The sequence below is a fragment of the Oryctolagus cuniculus genome, chromosome 5 (genome assembly GCF_964237555.1).
Source record: "Oryctolagus cuniculus chromosome 5, mOryCun1.1, whole genome shotgun sequence".
In the NCBI taxonomy this organism is placed as follows: Eukaryota; Metazoa; Chordata; class Mammalia; order Lagomorpha; family Leporidae; genus Oryctolagus; species Oryctolagus cuniculus.
The window spans coordinates 152,983,428-153,003,278 of record NC_091436.1 but is presented as its reverse complement, the minus strand read 5'-3'; the positions used below and the strand labels follow the sequence as shown (position 1 = coordinate 153,003,278).

The window sequence follows — 19,851 nt, the reverse complement described above, 5'->3', positions numbered from 1 at the left end:
TACTTCAATATTCTTTTTTTTTTTTCTTTTGACAGACAGAGTGGACATTGAGAGACAGAGAGAAAGGTCTTCCTTTGCCGTTGGTTCACCCTCCAATGGCCGCTGCGGCTGGCGCACCACGCTGATCCGAAGGCAGGAGCCAGGTGCTTATCCTGATCTCCCGTGGGGTTCAGGGCCCAAGCACTTGGGCCATCCTCCACTGCACTCCCTGGGCACAGCAGAGAGCTGGCCTGGAAGAGGGGCAACCGGGACAGAATCCAGTGCCCTGACCGGGACTAGAACCCGGTGTGCCGGCGCCGCTAGGCGGAGGATTAGCCTAGTGAGCCGCGGGGCCGGTACTTCAATATTTTTATGGTAAATGAAGTCTCAGAATAAACTATCTCCACAATGTATTTCAATGCACCTGTCTGCAGAGCTCCCCTGAGTCATGAGTGCCCTGAGGGAGCTTTTGACAGCTTGAGCCCCTCCCCAGGCTCATGCCTCTGTGTGGGCTTTCCCTCTGCTTTGGTGCAGGGACCTTCCAGAGGTAACGTACCTCTCTCAAGGCAGATTTGCTACCTGGAACATGAACACTGGACAGATTGGTTTACATTTATATCTGGGCTGTGGCTATATTGGTCACTTTCTGGTTTAATCACTCCCTGAACATCTATAACCTCCTCTTGTAAAATAAATAATGGAAACATGATTTTAACAGATTTATCTGTAGTTTACCATCAAAGGAGAATCAAATGCACTGAACTCCTAGAACCTTAAAGCTCTTAGCTTAGCATCTTTTCCATCTTTTTGATGTTTTGATCAAAGTGAGCTACCCTATCTCCAGGCTTAAATCCATTAGCAGAGGCATTACCAAGGAGATGTTCAAAACAGCACTGACTGAGTCCACAATCAGGACAGATGTCACAATAAAAGTCAGTGACCGGCGTATCTAATGCCGCAGTTGTTCCTTTTCTAAAACCTGCCTAATCCCTCCACGTTGCTAGGAGAGGGAGAAAAATTGCATGTATACAAGGAAACAAAGAGGTCAGATGGAACCTAAAGGTACATATCAACGTAAGACTTAGGTGCTTGGATTTCATAAAGAAATGTTCAGTGCAGAAGTACTTACATCAGTACCCAATTTCTTCAGCATGTGGTGAAAGAAAGCATCAAGTTCCTTCTCTTCTATGTAACCTTTTTCTAAATGCAAGCAGATAAGGGTAAACAATAGATACTTGTATAGAATAACATATAACATTTAATGTTTATCTATATTTGTTTTTAATTGCAAAATTTATAAAATCCTCATGAATGCTATTTTATGCTATTTCAGTTTCCAAGAGGTGGATTTGAACAGTAAATACACATTCCAGAGTGAGTGCTTTAAGCTCGTTTATATTAACATTTCAGAAAGGAAAGCTATTAAATACATGAATTTTAACTAATGAATAGACATGAGCTTTAGTGCAGAATTCCATCCAAGGATTAGGGAGGCTTGAAAAAAACTTATCAGACATAACTATTGGATTCTAGTTTGCAGGGTTAAAACACGTTTTAGATGTTTTCTTATGGTAAGCAGTTCCACTTTATTTTCAAGTAGCTTTTTTCAGGGTAGGGGGGAGAATCATTCTGAAAGTTAATGAAATTCATGTACAACAAATTTACTGAATAAAAATGAACGAATTTAGAGAACGCTGATGCTGGACAGCTGAGTCTCAGCCCATAATCTTGGAATATATATAACACTCCTCAGTCTATCTACAGCACCGAATTACACACACGACCCTATGCTTCCTAAGTTTCCAAGCATGCAGCAAATGTCTTCAAAGTACCCCATCAGGTACACTGCCTTATTACAGCAGGTGCACAGCCTTACCTGCAGGGTGGGGAAACTCTAAGTCTACACTGCGTGAGCAGGTGGCTGACTGTACTCACCCTCTGTGTCCAAGCGGTGCCAGACTTGCCAGAAACCCGCAGCGTCCCAGCGCCCCTGAGTCAGCTTGCTGCCGCTGTCCATGGTGCTGAGCTTGAAGCCCGGCTCGGTATGCAGGGACCTGGACGGCTTTGGTCGCGACTCCCTAGGGTATTGTGAGGCGTCCTCGCTGCTTCTGCTCTGCAGAGCCGCTGGCACCTGTTGTGGGCGGGCAGGCGGGCAGTGCTCAGCAGTCCCAGCCCCGCCCTGCACGCTGAGCAACTCCGAGGCCCAGCTGTCTCAGCCTGGAGGAAAGAGCTGTCTTCGGTATCGCCTTTTCCCTTTAACTCGTCAGACTCAGAGAAAAATCCCCTTTATGCTTGACTAAAGGGGTTTTCTAGAGAGAACCGGCCTGTTTAAAGGGTTGGAAGAGGTGTCGGCATTAGGGTTCTTTGGAGCTGGTGATTTAGGTGAGGGGAGGGTAGGTGACCAGGTTAACCGCCATCATTGAACCCTGAGGGTTTAGGACATGCACGTTGCTGCACTTTAATACACCATAAGGCCCTGAAGTACACAGAGATTCTGTGAGTTACTGTGGTTTAGGCAGCACAGAGAAATGCACACCAAGCCACACTCTGCCAGGAGGAGAGTCAGGAAAACATGGAGACTGCTGAGTTCTTAGAGAAAGGGCTTGGGCGACTGTTGGGATCCTATCCTAAGAGCCACATGAAAACCAACGCACAGAACCCATCTGAAGGAGCCCAGAGCTCCCTAATGCCTGGAGCTGTTCAAAATACACCTGGATGGCTCATGAAAGAGTGAATGAATTCCATGGATGGCGTCTGACCATAGCCTAAGGAACTCTCATTGGGGAAGCTACACAAGGAGGTTGGTAGTTGAAACAGATACAGATCTTCTTTAAGTGGCAATATCTGTTAAAAGCACACAGGAATAGACATCTAAACTAGAGTACTAGGAGGAGCATGGCACTCGTGTCGACAGTTCTGGTCAGGATCTCTGCCCTGCCACTGACTGGCTTTGTAGCCTGGACCACACATTTGCACCCCTCTGAGCTGTGGTTTTTCCATCTATAAGATGAGGCTTGTACTATGTGCTTTGTACAGTGACTGTGAGCATCAGGGCAGCAATACACAATGCGTAATAGCTGCTGTGGTGTTGTGAGTGATGAGTGGTGACCGTATTGAAAAAAAAAAAGTGATTTAGAGAAAAGCAAGGAAAGTCTGAGAAACCATCATAGACAAAAGGCAAGAGGTAACTTATCCTAGGTGGGGTCCTGGAACTGAAAAAGGACGTTAGGTAAAAAAAGAATAAAATTCGAGTAAATATGGACCTCAGTTAATAATAATGAAAAGAATGGTTTAGAAGAAAACAGCTCTGTTTCAGGGCCCAACTTTTTCTCTAATAAGCCATGTGATGCTGGACAAGTTACCCAAAACAGCCTCACTTTCTTTGACTATAAAATGAGAACAGCATTTGCCTTGTATTGTTTTCTGAGAAGTTACAGGAAAGAATTCGTGAAAACACCCTAGCTCAGTACACACAGCGAACACTCAGGGTACGTGGTTGCTTAAGTGATGAGTCTTCCATTGAGACATACTTGGAAGGTGTGAAACAACCTCCAGGAGGAGTATCACTTGGGTTAAGTGAGGAACAACTATATCACCGCTAGTGGAAAGTGCTGAGTACAGAGACTGCAGAAAGGCACAGCAGGAGGAGAGGAAAGGGGGCCCGGTACCTGGTTATCCTGTGAGGCTCTGGGAGGTCACTGGTTGCCATGTTGAGCAGACATGCTGTTTCGTTCCCCAGATGGCCACAATGGCCAGAGCTGCACTGATCCAAAGCCAAGAGCCAGGAGCTTCTTCGGAGTCTCCCACGCAGGTGCAGGAACCCAAGGACTTGGGCCATCTTCCACTGCTTTCCCAGGCCATGGCAGAGAGCTGGATCAGAAGAGTAGCAGCTGGGACTCAAACTGGTGCCCATATGGGATGCCAGCACTGCAGGCAGCAACTTTACCCACTATGCCACAGCGTCAGCCCCTATTATAATTTTTTGAAGTTATGCAAGTGAGTTCTAGGGAAAGAAGAAGGGTAGTTTAGTTACAGGAAGTTCTTTCATCTCAGGACTGAAGAAAAATGGAACTTGAGACAATTTCCAGGGGTCTGGCATCTGGAGCTCACTGGGGAACCCCAATTTCCAAACAATATTACCACTGTTGGGGAAAGTGCTGGCTACAAAAATTGCAGAAAAACAAAGGAGAAGAGGGAAAGGGTGCCATCAAATTTCAATGACTTGTTCTCTTCTTTGTGTTCAAGTATTTTTTGTGGTACTGAGAAGATACTGTGAAGGTACATTGCATTTTTTCACATAGCAGAGTTTTCCATTGATGAAAGTCATCCAAAGCTTGGCAGAGCAGACAGCCCGTGGGAAGGAGTGTTGAGACACTGCATCAACAGGAAATGCCTGTGAGACAGTCTCACTGGGAAGATTCTCTACCCTGCGGGTGAAGGGGTAGTGTTGGAGAATCACCATCAGCGATTTACTGGAGACTCCTACTGTCCAACCAGAGGGCTCAGAGCAGAGCAAATTCTCAGTGCTATGGTTTAGATACGGCTTGGGTGTGCCCTCCAGGGGCTCACGCTGGAATTTAATCCCCATTAGGAGATATTGAGAGACTCGACATTTAATCTATAGTGTGGGAAGGCAGGCTGTAGAAGGTGATAAGGATTTAGAAAGGTCATTGAGATGGAGACCCCATGATTGACTACTGGTGGTTTTATAAGAATGAAGAGAGGGCAGAAGACACAAGCAGACACACAGTCACACACAAGCTCCCTCTCTCTTCCCATATGACACCCTGCACCACCTTGAGACTCTGCTAGCAAGAAGAATGTCACCTGATGGGCACACCTGAACCTCCCAGTTAAGTCAACCTCTTTTTAAAATAAAATTAACCAACTCCAGGCATTTTGTTAAAGTAATAATAATAATTAAAAAACAGAGTAACACAGAAAGCAGCCAGAATCAACTTAAAATCCATTAGGCAGTTTATAGATTAGCTTAGCCCCTTCCATAGAAATTCTGATTTAAATGGTTTGAAGTGAGGTCTTTACATTGGTATGTTTTTTATTTTTTTTATTTTTTATTTTTTTACTTTTTTTTTTTTTTTTTTTTTTTATCTTTTATTTAATGAATATAAATTTCCAAAGTACGACTCATGGGTTACAATGGCTTCCCCCCCCCATACCGTCCCTCCCACCAACAACCCTCCCCTTTCCCACTCCCTCTCCCCTTCCATTCACATCAAGATTCATTTTCGATTATCTTAATATACAGAAGATCAGCTTAGTATACCTTAAGTATTTCAACAGTTTGCTCCCACACAGAAACATAAAGTGAAAAATAATAGATGATTTTTCATTGGTATGTTTTTTAAAGCTCCCCTGGGGATTATATTAGAACCAGCCTTTTTTTTTTTTTTTTTTTTTTTTTTTAACAGGCAGAGTGGACAGTGAGAGAGAGAGGTCTTCCTTTTGCCGTTGGTTCACCCTCCAATGGCCGCCGCAGCCGCGGCCGGCGCACCACGCTGATCCGATGGGAGGAGCCAGGAGCCAGGTGCTTTTCCTGGTCTCCCATGGGGTGCAGGGCCCAAGCACCTGGGCCATCCTCCACTGCACTCCCTGGCCACAGCAGAGAGCTGGCCTGGAAGAGGGGCAACCGGGACAGAATCCGGCGCCCCGACCGGGACTAGAACCCGGTGTGCCGGCGCCGCTAGGCGGAGGATTAGCCTAGTGAGCCGCGGCGCCGGCCGTAGAACCAGCCTTTTGTCTCTAAGTCTCCTGCTGCTCATTTTTCGGTCATGTTATTCGGGTATGGCTTTTCTGAAGGACAATCTGCAAAAGAAAAAGACAAGGAGTCGACGTCACTTTTTTATTACTACCCATCTTTTCAAAAAGAGACTACAATTATTACCGATACATCATTCTGGTCAGTTTTGACACCTGATGACTTAAACTAAAATGGGACTAAACCGAGTTGTTTTTTTCCTGCTGATTTCATTTTTCCCTGCAACCATTTCCTGCTTTTCTCATTAGCATAGCTAACTGATAGTTAGTTGTAAGAAATAGCAGTAGTCTATAATTTGAAGCATTGCTAATTAACCTTGTTACATGCATTTAATTCTAAGCTAAAATATCTACATCTTTTACAAACGCAGAATACTCATATCTTTAATTACATAAGCACTTCTTTTTATGGCCTCATCTATAGCTATTGGACATTTGGACATGGTAGGAGCCTCCCAGACTATGTGATAGACCTTGGAATCCAAGCAGATAGCCTTGCTAATGCCACACCAGCTCTAGAGGGGAAAGGAAGTAGGCTACAAGAAACTGGACAATGTTTATCATAAGGAAATACTGGAAATGCAGTCAGTGTGTTTAGAATATGTATCTTCTACTGTTTCCTTTGCAATCACATGAGAAGTACAGGTTGTTTAGGAAGTATGGATCAAAAACTGAAAAGCAGAAAGAAGTTCCCCATGATTTTCCTACCCAAAGACAAGCAAAAATAACAACAGGTAGCTGTATTTCCTGACGGGCATTTTTCATATGAACAAAAAAATGGGTTATGCTTTTCTGCAATGTGCTTGTTTCACTCAATACTATGAACTGTGGCATAAAATATTCTTCTATGCTGTCATTTTGACTAGGATATAATAATTTTTAAACTAACATCCTTTTTTTTGGACTTCTAAATTGTCCCTAAGTTTTCACAGTCATAACCTATGTTGTGACAGCTAAATGTTTGCACATTCTCATCATTATTTCTTTGGAATAAAATGCTCTAGTACTAGACTAGACAACATATAACTTTTTTTTTTTTTTTGACAGAGTGGACAGTGAGAGAGAGAGACAGAGAGAAAGGTCTTCCTTTGCCGTTGGTTCACCCTCCAATGGCCGCCGCGGCCGGCGCGCTGTGGCCAGCGCACAGCGCTGATCCGATGGCAGGAGCCAGGTACTTATCCTGGTCTCCCATGGGGTACAGGGCCCAAGCACTTGGTCCATCCTCCACTGCACTCCCTGGCCACAGCAGAGAGCTGGCCTGGAAGAGGGGCAACCGGGACAGAATCCGGCGCCCCAACCAGGACTAGAACCCGGTGTGCCGGAGCCACAAAGCGGAGGATTAGCCTAGTGAGCCGCGGCACCGGCCCGATATATAACATTTTAAATCCACAATACACACCATTAAAGATGGCCTCTGGGCTGGGCACTGTGGTGCAGCAGGGTAAGCCATCACTTGCAGTGCCCGTGTCTCACACGGGCCAGAGTGCCACACTTGCCTATGAATATACATACATCACATTGCATACATGACTGTGTCTCATCCCTGCCAGCCCTAGAATTTCAGAGACATTATTATAGCCTGAGACATTTCCTGCAACCCTTTGAAGATTTGAAATAAAATCAGCTGCTGAATTACAGCACAAGCAGTAACTACAGTTACCAGGTCGGCTGGGTGTTTAACTAACTGCTTGACTGCCACGTATTACAAACCCCCACTAGGAAGCAGCTGTTTTCAACTTGCCCCACACAGTGAAGTGTGAATGGGTAAAAGGAGGGGAGGGCCCAACTGACGGCAACTCTAGTGCTGAATTCAAATTATCCACCTGAGACTTCCACTGGCCGATATAAAAAGAATGTCTTTATTATATTTTTTAAAAATATATTTATCTATTTAAAAGGCAGTTACAGGGAGAGGGAGATGGAGGGGGGCAGAAAGAGAGGGCATATCTTTCGGCCGGCGCCGCAGCTCACTAGGCTAATCCTCCACCTAGCGGCGCCGGCACACCGGGTTCTAGTCCCGGTTGGGGTGCCGGATTCTGTCCCGGTTGCCCCTCTTCCAGGCAGGGAGTGCGGTGGAGGATGGCCCAGGGGCTTGGGCCCTGCACCCCATGGGAGACCAGGAAAAGCACCTGGCTCCTGGCTCCTGCCACCGGTGCGCCAGCCGCATTGCACCAGCCATGGTGGCCATTGGAGGGTGAACCAACGGCAAAGGAAGACCTTTCTCTCTGTCTCTCTCTCTCACTGTCCACTCTGCCTGTCAAAAAAAAAAATTTATCTATTTAAAAGGCAGAGTTACAGGGAGAGGGAGAGAGGGAGATGGAGGGGGGCAGAAAGAGAGGGCATATCTTCCATCCGTTAGCTCTCTCTCCAAATGCCCACAATGGCTAGAGCTGGCTGATATGAAGCCAGGAGCCAGGAGCTTCACCCAGGTCTTCCACATGGGTGCAGGGGCCCAAGGACTTGGGCCATTTTTCACTTCTTTCCCAGGCACTAGCAGGAAGCTGGATGGGAAGTAGAGCACCCTGGGACTGGAGCCGGCCCCCATTATGAGATGCCGGTGCCACAGGCAGCAGTTTAACTACGGCACCACAGCGCTGACCTGAAAAGAATTTCTAACACCATCTGAGTCAGTGAGTCAAGGCTGCTCATTGTCTAATTAGGGTGCTTATTGAATACAAAGATTACTGGTGCCTATCCAAGACCCGATGTATTAAAATCTGCAGAGCGAGGGTCTGGAGCCCATAGTCTGAAAATCCATCTGGGAGATTCAAATCCTCCATAAAATTTGGCAAACATTGGCCTGGCACTGGGAGGAAACTGAGGCCCAGTGAGCCCTTATGTCTGAGTGCAACGGGCATCCCGACCAGCTGTGCTGTGTCCTCTTCTTTGCATCTATGGAAGGTTGGGGAAAGGAAAAGACTGACTGGTAGCATCTGCTTCCAACAGCCCAGGCACAGCAATGGGCCTACGTGGGCACTTGGGCCAGTCAGGAGATCAACAAGGATCCGTGCCTTAGGGATGGTACCTTCTGAAGGATTGTCTCACTAATTGAACCAACTATGACCTGCTTCAAATCCCAGTGATAGAGTGAGCATCAGCAGAGTCGCTTGCTCTCTTCAAGTTTCTAGCTCATTCAAATGAGGAGCCCACTGAGCTCAAAGCCCTGTGTGGCCTGTAATGTCCTCTAGCAGCTGAAATGCCAGTCAGGGCTTGTGCCCAGGTACCTGAGGCTTCCCGTGTAGACAAAGGCAAGGGGCATTAGATGTGGGGTACTGTGGATGTTGGTGAGCATCTACAGTGAGCACTAGCTGGACCTTGGAGACCCAAGTTTCCTGCTCGCAGGGACTAAAGGGCACTTCTCAGGAGAGGGAGAAACTGGTATACGCATGGAGAGGCTCTAGCCTCCTGTCCTTCTGCACTTGATGTAAATTTGTATTTTCCCAAGAATGAATGCACTTGGGTGAGGCAGGCCAAGAGAGGAACCTCTTTTCAGAGAAAGGTTAATATTTTTCTGGGCGCCTACTCACACTTCCATGGGAGAGTCAGGTTAAATAAATCCCTCAAATAAACAGAACAAAGAAGGACTCATTTGTTTTCCTGGGAGTCTTTGTCCCCGAGTTAAACAGACGCATGTCATGAGCTATGAGTAATGGCTGAGATGTTTGTCTTTTCAGGAAACCCAGAGATCCACGTTTACCTGGAGAGGCTTCGGAGTGTTTTGCCAACATCACTCTGGCTGATATTTCCTTGATGGAAATTTGGCAGGTATGGATGCCAAAATCTTCCATGCTAGCTCTAAAATAAATGGCAGAGTGATTCAGGGGTAACGTCTACTCCAAGCATGTATTCATTTTTGTGTCTAAAAGCCTGGCTCCTGAGGAATTCCCTCCAAAGAAGGAAATAACCCACAGGACTGAAATGGGATCTGATCTGGAAGCAGGTGATGTTTCCAGATTCTCATCCTATTTGTTTGTTTGTTTATTTTCGTCTACTTGAAAGGCAGAGCCAAAAGAGAGACAGAGAAATCTTCCATCCATTCATTCACTCCCCAAATGCTCACAGCAGCCAGGGCTCAGGCAGATTGAAGGCAGGAGTCTGAAACTCCACCTGGGCTTTCCCATGCAGTTGGCAAGCCTCCAAGCACTTGAGCCATCACCACTGCTCCCCAGGTGCATCAGCAGGAAGCTGGATGAGAAGTAGAGGTGCCAGACTCAGGTGTACTTGCAGTCATGGTTTCTGTCCACGCTCTGAAATTAGGGCCATGCTTCTGTGCCCATCTGAAAGCTCATGAGCTTCTTAGGCAAGCGGATATTTGCTCTGTCACTGGGCTCTTAGCAAATGTCCTGATGTGTATTATTGACAGTTCACAGAGGGCTTGTAACTGGTTATAGGTCTCTGACTGGCTCACCCACAAGGCCACCCCCATCTCCTATTCTCATATCCTTCTGTTTTTCTCTGCACATAAGCATACGGATTTCAGACTGGCTGTAGCTCTTTTTCTTTCAAAGCCCCAAGCACATGCACATTCACTCCCTCAAGCCACTGCCCCCTGCTGTAATGGAGCTGCCATTCCTGATACTCAACCTCAGGTAAGGACAGCAACCACTGTGGGGAGGGGCATGTCCAAGCCCCTGCCCTACCGAGCTCTACTTTTCCTGGCTGATTATGGGAAGTCTGAGGAGTCCTGATGGAGAGATTGAGTTTGCTGGCGTGATGGGGGAGGGGTCTGGGGTGCTTTCCCAGCTGGTAAGGGACCACTTCAGTGTGTGTTAGCTAGCATGGTCATACAGGGCATGTCTTCTGAATTTAAGCTGTGGCTCCGCAGCAGGCTGAGGCACTCCAATGTACCAAATGCTCCTGATGGGGAGACCGGGTCCAGGGTGGTGAGTTGCTCCAGCTCACCAGGCAGATGGTGCCAGGCTAGGGCTGTAACCCTGGGCCCCAGCTTCCCTTCCTTCCCACGACCAAGTCCCAGACAAGAGGAAGCATGGAAGAAGTAACAGAAATGGAGCACAAAGATTTTCTCATGCAGCCAGACACAAAAGGCGCCCACTGTGTCTCATTACAATTACAGGACATTTCTAGAGAAGTCAAAAACCTACCAGCAGAAAGCAGATCGGTAGTGGCCTGGGGTTGGGGAGGGAGTGGAGTTCGGTGGAAAACAAGATGATGAAAATGTTAAAATGGTGGTGTTACACAATCACACGTTTACTGAAATCCCTCAAACTGTACCCTTAAAGTCAGTGAACAGTATGCAAATTGTATCTCACTAAAGCTGTTAAAAACGTTGACATGGTTTCTAAAAAAGAAAGATGGTATTTGCCAACATTCATTCTATTTCATTCCATGAGACTTTAGTGATGTTCAGTTCTCCTGGGACAGAAGCAGGGCATAGCGGGGTACAGTGCTAACCCCTTCCCACATGTGCTCTGGATTTATAGAGTTGTTTGTTTAATTAACTAATTTCAGAGACAGAAAACTCCCATCTGCTGGTTCACGCTCCCATGTACCTGCAACAGCAGGGAACTGAGGCTGGATGCCAGAACTTCATCCACAAGTCCCACTTGGCCACTTGGTGGCAGGATCCTAGCTATCTGAGCCATCATTATTGTCTCCGTCTCCCAGGATCCACAGTAGCAGGAAGACAGAGGCAGGAATCAAACCCAGGCACTCCGGTGTGGGGCCTGGGTAACTTATCTGCTAGGCCAAACACCTACCCTATGGAACTGTCTAAAATGGTTCACTTACGGCACTGTGGCTTAGCAGATAAAGCCACCACCTGCAGTGCCAGCATCCCATATGGGTACCGGTTCAAGACTTGGCTGTTTCACTTCTGATCCAGCTCTCTGCTACAGCCTAGGAAAGCAGTGGAAGATGCTCCAAGTGCTTGGGCCCCTGCACCACTCATGTGGGAGACCCGGAAGAGGCTCCTGACTCCTGGCTTTGGATCGGCTCAGCCTATCACAGTGCCTAAAACATAGACAATACCAGTCAATGACTGATAGGACTCATTATTAAAAACATTTTAGCTCTGGGTTCCAGCTTTTTCTTTTATTTTTTTACAAGATAATAGCAATATTTTTTACAAGATAATAGCAATATAGAAAATTGAGAGGAAAAAAGGCATTCATGATTCCACCATTTTGATAGATTTATTTTTAATTGTGTACATTGTCCTCTAGCTTTATAAAAAAAAATCTTTTATTTCATGGGGCCAGCGTTGTGGTGTAGCCAGTTAAGCTTCCACCTGTGGTGCCAGCATCACATATGGGCACCTGCTCATGTCGCAGCTGCTCCTCTTCCAATCCAGCTCTCTGCTATGGCCTGGGAAAGCAATAGAAATGGGTCTCTACATCCACAAGGGAGACCGGGAAGAAGCTCCTTGCTTTGAATCAGCTCAGCTCTGATTGTTGCAGTCATTTGGAGAGTGAGCCAGCAGATGGAGGACCTCTCTTTCTCTTTCTCTCTATGCCTCTGCTTCTCTGTAACTCTGCCTTTCAAGTAAATAAATAAATCTTAAATTAAAAAATAAAGTGGCCCACTACTTCCTGGTTTGTCCATAAGGAAAATGTGCCCACTGAATGCCATGAGGACTTGGGGAAGCCACATGACACACTCGAGAAGTCAGTCTGCTTCAATTCGCTGCGTATTTGTTCACTGACCACCCTGTGCCAGACACTGGGCGAGGTGTTTCAGGGGCAGACTGGGGTCACTGTTGCAGCAGGCAGCTGGTCCCAAACTGGAAGTAGATGACTTGAGGTTTGTGGCCCAGGGCTAGGGACTCAAGAATAACCACCTCTCAAGAGAGGCAGATACGGCACATATAATTTACTCAATAGCGAATTCTCTGCAAAACATTCAGTTCTTTCCCGTCAATAGCATACACAAGAGGTCTTCAAAAAGTTCATGGAAAAGGCATAGTGTGAAAAAACTATGCATGGATTTAGAAGTTTTCTTGTGTCAAAATAAACTCTGTCATTGCATTTTTAAGCAACCTTGTATATTCAGTGACTTTGTTACTATAAACAGTATGTGATATAAGGGAAGTTTGCAATAATAAAGCACCAGATCCCAGTTAACCACTTACAGTGCTGAACCCTCCGTTAGGAGACTGATCGTTGGAACTGTACCTCCTTACGGGATGACACAGGACTCCTTTTCAGCTGGGGTGGCTTGTTCCCAGCTTTGCTTCTCCTCCACCCAGCTCATGTCCTGATCTCTGGACAGCCCACTGTTTTTACTCTTTGCCCACAAAAGCCTGCCTGGTGTCTGCCCCAGAGCTCACCCACAAGAAATTTATGTTCCTTCTTTTCATCTCAAGGGTGGCTTCTACATCATGAATTTTTTCTGTTTCCACTGCTGTGTAACAAGCCGCCTCGAACTTTTTGCCCAGGCTCAGCAGGAGCAGCTTACGACTGCTCCCTGGGGCTTCACCTTGACTGAGCCCGAAGGGCCTAAGACTGGCACCAGCGCCATCAGCAGGAGCTCAGCAGGCCAGGCTGCGGGGCTTCTCCTAGCACGTCAGCTGGATTCCCGGATTTTCCACTTAATCAAACTTCACTCAGGCTCCCAAACCTTCTCCCAGGTTCCTCTGTTCACTTCTTGTGAATCCAGTTTTAGCAAAGAGCCCTGCTAAGTCAGTTTAGCAAGACCCCTCACTTTCTGAATATCTGACCATCCTCAATATTTGGTCAGGTTCCTCATCCTCCAGCATCTCCCACATGAAGTCTGGGCACCCGCTTGGCTTCAGCAACTCCTGTTAGGTTGTTTTAGCCAGAACTCCCTTTGCCCTTGATGCTTCCTCCTAGTCATTCTCCATCCACTGTACCCTCCCTGCTCCTGGCCTATCAATCACCACTTGGGGGATTCATCCCTGGTATGCAGGGATGGTTCAACATTCGCAAATCAATCAATGTGATTCACCACATTAACAGACTGCAGAAGAAAAACCATATGATTATCTCAATTGATGCAGAGAAAGCATTTGATAAAATTCAACACCCTTTCATGATGAAAACTCTAAGCAAATTGGGTATAGAAGGAACATTCCTCAATATAATCAAAGCAATTTATAAAAAACCCACAGCCAGCATCCTATTGAATGGGGAAAAGTTGGAAGCATTTCCACTGAAATCTGGCACCAGGCAGGGATGCCCACTCTCACCACTGCTATTTAACATAGTTCTGGAAGTTTTAGCCAGAGCCATCAGACAAGAAAAAGAAATCAAAGGAATACAAATCAAGAAGGAAGAAGTCAAACTATCCCTCTTTGCAGACGATATGATTCTGTACTTAGAGGATCCAAAGAACTCTACTAAGAGACTATTGGAACTCATAGAGGAGTTTGGCAAAGTGGCAGGATATAAAATCAATGCACAAAAATCAACAGCCTTTGTATACACAAGCAATGCCATGACTGAGAAAGAGCTGCTAAGATCAATCCCATTCACAATAGCTACAAAAACAATCAAATACCTTGGAATAAACTTAACCAAGGACGTTAAAGATCTCTACGATGAAAATTACAAAACCTTAAAGAAAGAAATAGAAGAGGATACCAAAAAATGGAAAAATCTTCCATGCTCATGGATTGGAAGAATCAACATCATCAAAATGTCCATTCTCCCAAAAGCAATTTATAGATTCAATGCAATCCCAATCAAGATACCAAAGACATTCTTCACAGATCTAGAAAAAATGATGCTGAAATTCATATGGAGGCACAAGAGACCTCGAATAGCTAAAGCAATCTTGTACAACAAAAACAAAGCCGGAGGCATCACAATACCAGACTTCAGGACATACTACAGGGCAGTTGTAATCAAAACAGCATGGTACTGGTACAGAAACAGATGGATAGACCAATGGAACAGAATTGAAACACCAGAAATCAACCCAAACATCTACAGCCAACTTATATTTGATCAAGGATCTAAAACTAATTCCTGGAGCAAGGACAGTCTATTCAATAAATGGTGCTGGGAAAACTGGATTTCCACGTGCAGAAGCATGAAGCAAGACCCCTACCTTACACCTTACACAAAAATCCACTCAACGTGGATTAAAGACCTAAATCTACGTCCTGACACCATTAAGTTATTAGAGAACATTGGAGAAACCCTTCAAGATATTGGCACAGGCAAAGAATTTCTGGAAAAGACCCGGGAGGCACAGACAGTCAAAGCCAAAATCAACTATTGGGATTGCATCAAATTGAGAAGTTTCTGTACTGCAAAAGAAACAGTCAGGAGAGTGAAGAGACAACCGACAGAATGGGAAAAAATATTTGCAAACTATGCAACAGATAAAGGGTTAATAACCAGAATCTACAAAGAGATCAAGAAACTCCACAAAAACAAAACCAACAACCCACTTAAGAGATGGGCCAAGGACTTCAATAGACATTTTTCAAAAGAGGAAATCCAAATGGCCAACAGGCACATGAAAAAATGTTCAAGGTCACTAGCAATCAGGGAAATGCAAATCAAAAGCACAATGAGGTTTCACCTCACCCCGGTTAGAATGGCTCACATACAGAAATCTACCAACAACAGATGCTGGCGAGGATGTGGGGAAAAAGGGACACTAACCCACTGTTGGTGGGAATGCAAACTGGTCAAGCCACTATGGAAATCAGTCTGGAGATTCCTCAGAAACCTGAATATAAACCTACCATTCGACCCAGCCATCCCACTCCTTGGAATTTACCCAAAGGAGTTTAAACTGATAAACAAAAAAGCGGTCTGCACCCTAATGTTTATTGCAGCACAATTCACAATAGCCAAGACCTGGAACCAACCTAAATGCCCATCAACGGTAGACTGGATAAAGAAATTATGGGATATGTATTCTTTAGAGTACTATACCGCAGTAAGAAACAACGAAATCCAGTCATTTGCAACAAAATGGAGGAATCTGGAACACATCATGCTGAGTGAAGTAAGCCAGTCCCAGAGGGACAAATACCATATGTTCTCCCTGATCGGTGACAACTGACTGAACACCAAAAAGGAAACCTCCTGAAGTGAAATGGACACTATGAGAAATGGTGACTTGATCAGCATAGCCCTGACTGCTAATGGACAACTTAATACATTATCCCTCATAGTATTTTTTTTTGTCTGTTCTACTTAATATGACTGGTTTAATTCTGTAATTATCACACAGTTATTCTTAAGTGTTGAAAATTAACTGAAATGTGATCCCTGTTAAACATAAGAGTGGGAATAAGAGAGGGAAGAGATGTATAATTTGGGGCATACTCGGGCTGACTTGCCCCAATTGGTAGAGTTGGAAACATACCAGGGGATTCCAATTCAATCCCATCAAGGTGGCATGTACCAATGCCATCTCACTACTCCAAGTGATCAATTTCAGTTCACAATTGATCATAATGAAAGGACTAAGAGTCAAAGGGAGCACATAAACAAGTCTAGTATCTGCTAACACCAACCGATAGAATAAATAAAGGGGAGAGTGATCCAACATGGGAAGTGAGATACTCAGCAGACTCATAGAATGGCGGATGTCCTAAATAGCACTCTGGCCTCAGAATCAGCCCTAAAGGCACTCGGATCTGGCTGAAAAGCCCATGAGAGTATTTCAGGCATGGAAAGCCAAGACACTCTGGCAAAAAGATCTCTGTGAGTGAGATCCCAGTGGAAAGAACAGGTCTTCAAAGAGGGAGGTGCCTTTCTCTGAAGGGAGGAGAGAATCTCCACTTTGACTATGACCATGTCTAAACAAGATAAGAGTCGGAGAACTCAAGGGGCTTCCATAGCCTTGGAAACTCATAACTGGTGCATAGGGAGATTACTGATGCCATAAACAGGAGTGTCAATTGGTAAAGTCAACAACAGGAGTCACTGTGCACTTACTCCTCATGTAGGATCTCTGTCCTTAACGTGCTGTACACTGAGGCTTAATGCTATAATGAGTACTCAAACAGTATATTTCACTTTGTGTTTCTATGGGGGTGCAAACGACTGAAATCTTTACTTAATGTACACTAAACTGATCTTCTGTAAAAAAAAAAAAAAAAGAAAGAAAGAAAGAAATTATCAATTCCCAACTTGACTCTCACTGGGATTAAACATGACAATAGGTCTGATCTGATTTCATCATCATTTAAAAAAATCATCTATTATTTTTCACTTTATGTTTCTGTGTGGGAGCAAACTGTTGAAATACTTACTTTAGGTATACTAAGCTGATCTTCTGTATATTAAGATAATCGAAAATGAATCTTGATGTGAATGGAAGGGGAGAGGGAGTGGGAAAGGGGAGGGTTGTGGGTGGGAGGGACGGTATGGGGGGGGAAGCCATTGTAACACATGAGTCGTACTTTGGAAATTTATATTCATTAAATAAAAGATAAAAAAAAAAATCACCACTTGGCCATGTTGCATTTAGAGTTGAGCCCCATGTCCCACTGCAAAACCCCTCCAGTGGCTCTTGCACCTACGTGATGGTATCCATGCCCCCACCACCACCCATGCACACGCTTCCTCATTGTGCTTTAACAAGTGTCATGGAATATTCTGTATTTGGCAGTTCTCAGAGGGAGCATTCTAAGAGAGTAACACATGAAGCTGCAGATACCGTAAGGCCTGGCCTCACTGGTGCGACATTCTATTTGCCACAACATGTTGGAAAGACAGCCCACACTCTGCCTTAAGAAAAAATTCAACCATCTTTCATTCACCACGTTGAATTAGCGGACTTTCAAAAAGTTCCTGTTCTGAGGCCGGAGCTGTGGTGTAATAGGTAGGCTAAGCTTCCACCTGTGGTGCCAGCATCCCATATGGGCACAGTTCTAGTCCTGGCTACTCCACTTGTCTGCTATGGCCTGGGAAAGCAGTGGAAGATGGCCCAAGTCCTAGGGCCCCAGCAACCATGTGGGAGACCCAGAGGAAGCTCCTGGCTCCTGGCTTTGGATCAGCTCAGCTCTGGCCATTGCGGCCATTTGGGCAGTGAACCAGCAGATGGAAGACCTCTCTCTGTGCCTCCCCCCCTCTGTCTATAACTCTGCCTCTTAAAATAAATAAGTAAATAAAATCTTTTTTAAAAGGTGTGTTCTCTTCTTTAATAAAAATTTTTAAAAGGTGTGTTCTCTTCTTCAATACTGTTTTTGTCTTATGGATTCTTTTTAATATTTAAGTTAATTAATATTATAATTTTTGCTTTGTGGATTCTTACTTTAATGTTAATATCTAAAATATTCTAGTATTTTTGCATCCTTATTTTAATTCTTTTCAGACTGCTTTGTTGTCACTGGAAGTGGGTTTCCCTGTTGCTTCATTATCTTCATCATCTATATGCCATTCAGCTATGCAGTAAGTCCCATACAGTGGAAGATCTGCAGACTAAAACAGGAATGTTTTCTTGTACACACATCTGAATCAAAGAGCCCTTTCTGGCTCCTACATACTTGATGGTAGGTGTTAGGATGGGAAGGACATCTGCTCAGCACATCCTCTGAATTGGAAGTTCTGGTGATGAGCTTTTCCCAGTAACAATTTAGGTCTCTGTTTTACAACCTGGCCTCTTCAGTTGCAGCGCCACTCCAGATTTAAAATACCTTAAGGCTGTGGTGATGTCTTTGGGTAAGAAGAAAGCCATTTCACTAGGTAGAGGAAAACAGCAACAACTAATTGCATTCAGTTAAATGACAATGTAGCTAGTGTCTGTGATTTAAGTTGCAAACATTTTCCCCTGGTTAGTCACTTATGTTTTAGTTTTCTTACCATCACATTTTAAACTTTTTGTACTTTAAGACTTGGAGATGTCCAAATTTTCTCTCTGGCTTCTGGTTTTATGAGAAAGAGAGGATCTTATCTTTTTCGGTATTTTAAGATTTTATTTATTTGAAAGAGTTACAGAGAGAGGTAGAGACAGAGAGAGAGGTCTTCCTTCCGCTGGTTCACTCCCCACTGGCTGCAACGGCTGGAGCTGCGCCGATCTGAAGCCAGGAACTAGGAGCTTCTTCACGGTCTCCCACGTGGGTGCAGGGCCTCAAGGACTTGGGCCATCTTCTACTGCTATTCTAGGCCACATCAGAGAGCTGGATTGGAAGAGGAGCAGCCAGGATTAGAACCGGCACCCATATGGGATGCTGGCACTTCAGGCTAGGGCTTTAACCTGCTGTGTCACAAAGCCAGCCCCCTTTGTCAGTATTCTTAGCTATTAGACCATCTTCCCATTACTGTCTCCGTGTAACTCTGTGATTTTATTACTTCTTAAGTATTGCTGTGGCTGTTTCTATATTACATGATATAAATGATCACTACATTGTATTTCCCTAGCAGAGGCACCATGAAAACATATTCTTTTCTCTGGAAAAGAAACAAATCATGAAATCACACATACCATTATTTTGTTATGTCTACCAGCGGATACGCCCATCTTCCCACTGCCTCTCCATCTGCTCTTTGGTTTCCATTTTGCACACACTCCTCACCTGACAGAAGCCAGCAGCAGCCTCTGTTCAAAGTCCTTCCTGGATCCCTGCGGTCCCCAGAGGGTGGAGGTACAGTCTATTTTATCCAGACTTTTTCCACTCAAATGTGGATAAGCACATTTCCCCAGGATCAGGGATCCATGGATTAAGAGCCAAAGGTCCACAGAAACAAGCCTTTTATTGCCTACTATGGTCTCTGAGCTTGGCTCACTCTGGGCTCATCACAGGAGTCAGCGATGGATTCAGAACCTTAATTGGTCCTTAACTTATTGCACAAGGCGCCCCTATGGCTGCTGTAGTCAGGATTCGCTTGTTGAAGGAAACATATCAGGTCTTTCCAAACACTGACACTTTAGCACCAGGCACCCCTGCCAAAGGAATATTAAACTCTCACTGTGACCATTAGAGGCAGGTAGTCAGTATCCCCACTTTCCATCTGAAGATAATCGTCCATGGATTTGAACAACTTGCTAAGTCCAACAGCCACCTGTGTGCAGACTTGGCCTTCCTACACGGCTCTCCTTCGTGCTTGCAGGAAAGTCTGGGGTTAGGGTTAGCTCTGGGCACTGCTACTCACCAGCACTTCCACCCCGTGTGCACGCTGTATTCAGGCCTGTGCATCACCCACCTCCACCCCA

The 19,851-nt window shown here is 45.1% G+C and overlaps 1 protein-coding gene across 1 annotated transcript in view; it reads right to left on the bottom strand.

The window, feature by feature from the left end:
- Positions 1 to 2,131, bottom strand: part of SCGN (secretagogin, EF-hand calcium binding protein) — a 54,849-nt gene extending 52,718 nt beyond the window's left edge. Inside the window, exons 1-2 of the mRNA XM_008262479.4 lie at positions 1,915 to 2,131; positions 1,109 to 1,179 (exon numbers count right to left, since the gene is read on the bottom strand). Coding sequence (XP_008260701.1) covers positions 1,109 to 1,179; positions 1,915 to 1,996 — 153 coding nt within the window. The 5' untranslated portion in view covers positions 1,997 to 2,131. The remainder of the gene's footprint in view (positions 1 to 1,108; positions 1,180 to 1,914) is intronic.
- Between the last annotated feature and the right edge of the window lie 17,720 nt (positions 2,132 to 19,851).